General features: G+C 37.3%; 1 protein-coding gene across 1 annotated transcript in view; it reads left to right on the plus strand.

Annotated features, from left to right (window-relative positions):
• Positions 1 to 5,000, plus strand: part of LOC138033546 (structural maintenance of chromosomes flexible hinge domain-containing protein 1-like) — a 60,719-nt gene that overhangs the window by 32,312 nt on the left and 23,407 nt on the right. Inside the window, exons 28-33 of the mRNA XM_068881314.1 lie at positions 372 to 537; positions 1,695 to 1,762; positions 1,843 to 1,905; positions 2,317 to 2,399; positions 2,621 to 2,747; positions 4,008 to 4,088. Coding sequence (XP_068737415.1) covers positions 372 to 537; positions 1,695 to 1,762; positions 1,843 to 1,905; positions 2,317 to 2,399; positions 2,621 to 2,747; positions 4,008 to 4,088 — 588 coding nt within the window. The remainder of the gene's footprint in view (positions 1 to 371; positions 538 to 1,694; positions 1,763 to 1,842; positions 1,906 to 2,316; positions 2,400 to 2,620; positions 2,748 to 4,007; positions 4,089 to 5,000) is intronic.

Here is a 5,000-nt window from a genome sequence, read left to right on the forward strand (position 1 = left end):
AGGTGAGAAAGCACAGAGGCAATTCAGTCGCACTGTACTTGAGCTTTTAAGGTGCGCAAGTGCTATCACACATGATTTTTTAGGCACACAACCAAAAATTTAGTCGCAAGTGCGACCATTTGGTCGCTATCTTTGAGCCCTGGACTTAATTTCAGCCTGTGTGCCGAAGGTTCCATTTCCAGACACAATTGTTATATCAGAGACTGTGGTTTGAGACTATTCTTTAAGAAGTTTGTTTTCTTCTGATACTCTAAAATTCTCTTGTTTCTTGAACTTTAAACTTACAATAGAAAAAGTTCAATAAATAATCTTTGATCACCCAAGTTTGGGTTTTTTTTACATGTGACAGTCAAAATGCTATCTTGTTTTAGCATCACAAGAAAGTTGCTCCAGTCGAAAAGACCATCATTGTGACACCCAGTAGAAAAGCGGCTGTCCTGGAAGTGTTTTATGAAGCAGATGACGCTGAAGAAAAGAAGAAGCTTGAAGATGGACAGGAATTGCCATGTACTGCTGGGCAAACACTGTCTGGATTGAGTAAGGAAAATCTTTCAAAATAATTAGGCAGTGTTTAAATGATACTGGGAATAGGTTTATCCCTCTTCCTTCTTTTGGTTTAGTCTGTGTTAGTTGACATGTACATGATGTTACGGAAAATGTCACACTGGCCACATTGAGATGTACTGGCTAAAATTAGCCCCTTTTTTGGAACAATAGTGACAACACACCATGTAATTCCTGTGCAAACCTTGTTCTGGGTCAAGCAGACAATAATGACTGCTTGTTTTGATATTAATAAGTCAGTCTTAAAGCAGACTCTGGTGGTTGTTGCCACACAACCAAGAAAAACAACATATAGACCTTTTTCATAATGGCAGCTCGATAAAACGTTCTTTGTTTTAATGCTGATAAGCCTTTCTAGCCTTGCTGTAATGCACAAAATTCAAAAGAATATGTTAACCAAAATGAGGCCAGTAGGTCCAATTAACATAAATACAATAGAATATCGAATCAGTCGCCATTTATGAAAGTGGTCTATTCCCTTTAAACATACATTTGTTTTATCTCCATGTCATATCAGAGTTGCATTTTGACCTGCCACCACAGGTATGTGGAGGTGTACTATGGGTTCAAGTTGGGCTTTTTTGTGGCTCGATAAGTAGTGGAAATAAGTATTGGAAATGCATTTTGTGATATATGGGCACAAGTGATGTTTTGAAAGTGCTCAAAATTCGGTGAGTGCAATTTTAAAACTTTAGAAACATCACCAGTGACTATAAATCACAAAATGCATGATCAAGTTCATACGATTTTTTGATTTATTATATACTCAACAAAATCACTCCATCACTTTGTTTCCATAGCAACTTCCGTATTGCACTCTAAAACCTATTTATGCATTTGTCATTGACCAATCAGAAAAGTGGTATTTTGTTGGGTATATAATAAACTTAATTGAGACTGTATGTTTTACATGTATCTTATTTGTTGGTTCTGTTCAGACTGGGACTTGCTTGTATTGTGTGTGGATGCCAACGCAATTCCCTACACTGTTAGTTACTCTGCTTGTCAGTTTCAGACACCTTTCTAAAATGATCCATTTTTATATCACAATATGCTAATAATGACAATGGAAGTACAGCATATGACACTGAAATAATTTTTTTCTCTTCAAATGCCATTTTGATCAACAGCCTTTAGAGTTCTAGATGAAGGACAGAGAGAATTAGCCATTGACAGCTTGGTGGCCAACAGATTCAAGGTATCTTATTGTCACATTGGATTGGCATTGAATGTCGTTTTGCAAAATAAATTACTTGAAACCTCTTTTTTATTTTTTAGGTCAACTGGACCCCAAAAGTATCAAAAGATCTCATCAAGCAAGGAATCCTTCCAGATGTCAAGGTAAAATAAGTGTATCGTTTGTCTTATGTAGATCAAAATGAAAAGATCAGTGTGGAATCTGAAGTTCTTGGAATACTTGACATTGTTGGCAGTGTACCAATCCGGGACTGTGAAAGGTACTACGTCACACAAAATCATGTAATTTCATGACACCCAAAATGCCCAAAAAGTAGAATGAAACATTGCAATAACCACTTAAAACTGTTGAACAACATAAAGAAATACAGCAAAAAGGAAAGAGACGCATGGATGGACACAAATGGACAAGATTGAAATGGATTGCATTTGGGTAATCGTGAGTCGGTCAGCCGTTTTTAGAGTTTATGGCAATTCGCCTGCATAAACGTCGTTTTTGCTCTGAATCATCTTTTTTGTGATCTAACGATAATTTTATGAATTTGTGTGTCTCAGGCCCCATTATCCTCGGATGAGTCAAAGTATTGCCAAGTTAGCATGACAGGTGGAGCAGGGCTGGAGTTTTCCTTCACATTAAGGTATTGTTTATGTTAAGAACTTTTAGAATGGCTGTTCATTACTTGTGGTTTTATAATTTTATTTTGGTCATGTTAGGGTTAAACGAACTCATACCATACTTATTACAGTATGATTTACGTACAGTTGTGTTTAATGTCAAGTATTAAAGGCTAATATAGTCATTTTTCAACCTGGGTCGAAATAATTCTGCAAGTCTAAGATTTGTAACCTTTCTTTTTAGACCTCATGCAGATGTTCCTAACATTCTGAAGTGTTCATGCAGCAACGCTCGCATGAGACTTGGGGAGCCATTGGCAGCTGATATCATTCTTTCCATAACTGATAAACATGGCAACAAAAGTGGCAAGGTGGATGCTTAGAGTTTTAAAGAAGTATCACTGTGTTGCCAATATTCTGTATCTTTGTTCTCTCTGTTTGCTCATTCATGTGGTAATATGTGCTTTATGTAGTAATTAAGAGAAAAGTTGATGTACCGTTATTCATGAGTTTTTTTGCAGTTCGTGAAGAAATGAAACTAAAAATTCTATACTCCGCAATGATAAATATCTTTAAGTGTCCCTTTAAGTCTAATTTACTAAAAAAAATACAACTTACAACAATGCAGTAATTGCTAGGCTTAGGAGTGTTTTAATCTTAATGTTACCTTGACTATTTATGTTAGAGGTAAAATTTAGTGACTTATATTTTCAACATTTGTTGGCCTTGAGGAGGAAGGAAACGTGACACTTTGATGCTTCTATCAAGGTTTTTTTAAATCTAATTTCAAAAGCACATGTTTGGTTTTTTAATGCTCTTGGATGGAATTTATTGCTTGACAGATCCTCTGCCACTGGTCAATTAGCCTGCGTAGCTGGAGATATTTTTGGCGTGGAGACTGGGGAGAGGCGCAGCTTCGCCACTCGTTAATTCGCTCATTCCCGTAATGCAATGCGTTTTTTTTTTTTTGGGGGGGGGGGGGGGTTATTTGCATGAAAACAATATAAGTCATTTAGAGCGAGTTTCAATCGATTGTCATAAAACCAAAACCAAAGTAATTAATTTGGCCAATCAAAAGGGACGGAGACAATCCAGTAAACCAATGAAACTCGAAGTAATTACACATACCCGACACTTCTGATTGGTTGAAAAAGTGGCGCGAGAACTTTGAACCAATCACTGAGTGAAGTAATCATAAACCAAAGTAATTATCTAATTACTTTCGACACTCAATTGAAATCAGCTCTACTCTAGGGACTGTATCATGCTTCAGTGAACTGGATATCCATTGTTTTAATGCAAGTAACCCCCCGAAAATGAACTGTATAGTGGGATTTGTGAAAATAGCGAATTTGCTTCTTGTGCCAATGATACCGCCGGCTATGCAGGTTACTGGTCAATGTTGTACCCAATTCAAATCCTCCGGGATGAAGATTCTTTGTGTGTTGTATTTGCATGATAATGTAGCATTCATATTTAAATGATATGGAAATACCTGGAACAAAACGTTTTATTCCCAAAGGGTTTGAATTGGGTACAACATTGAGTTAGCCGATTAGGTCTATGGGGTCTCTACTTTAATGAAACTAAAATTCAAGTAGGAATCATCATTTCAATACTCTTTCCCTTAGTTACCCAGTCACGTTCTTCCAGAGTTTCATGTTTCATCAGATGGACTTCGAGAAAGTGAGGTCCAGCTAGGCTTCACTGCTGTAAGTAGATGAAAATGTGTTTATGGCAAAATTGGTGACCTTTGGGTTAACTTCCCTTTTTAAGAAAATATTTCTTGAGCTCAGGTGGTTTGGGGGGGAGGGTTTCTCGAAAGTCCTCAGGTGAGATAACACTTCTTGTAGCTTCAAAAGGAAGATGTGTCAAGTTCTTTTTCCTCTGGTCTTGAACACATGTCAAGGATTAGTTTTTCAGATTACGCATATCTTAATTTCACAAATGAAAATTGCTTTTCAAGCCATAAAGGTCTTTCATAAGTGTGCTCATAAGTACAGGCCCCAGGTCCGAGTTTTTTTGGAAGGGCAATTAGCACTAATACTGAGTTAATTGTCAAGGAAATCAGTAGGTTGCTCAAAAAGGAGCAAATATAACCAAATAAATAGGACGATTTTCTTATGACCTTGAAAAAGTGATCGCAGTTTGTTTCACAGACCAATGTTTGGCAAGATTCTCCTTATTCCTACCAAGGAAACTCCTAATATGGGCAGTAAACAGTTCGATTGCCCAATCACATTATCACATTTCAAATGGCGTCAAAGCGAAACTTTCCAGCAAGTTCTATGTAGAGATGGCGTTGGTTGCATCCCCGTTCGCTAGGGCAATTAAAATTTGCGCTCGTTTGTTTTTGTTCGATAAGCCAGTTAAATGTTTTGCATTTTTGTTTACGTGCTGTTTTTACGTTTATTTTTCAAGGTCATGTGAAAGTCGCTCTAGTACTAGGCCTGGTGTTTTTGTGTTTTACTGGCCATTTATAGCTGGCAAAATGAATGATTTTTAAAGTAGCCGACCCTACTGAAAGCTGTCTGTTTGGACACAATGTCAGGGTCTAGAGAGCTGGAGCCCGTTTCTCGAAAGTCCCGATAACTTTTCGGGCCCGAAAAGCCATTTGTAAAACT

The sequence above is a fragment of the Montipora capricornis genome, chromosome 14 (assembly GCF_036669925.1).
Source record: "Montipora capricornis isolate CH-2021 chromosome 14, ASM3666992v2, whole genome shotgun sequence".
Classification (NCBI taxonomy): Eukaryota; Metazoa; Cnidaria; class Anthozoa; order Scleractinia; family Acroporidae; genus Montipora; species Montipora capricornis.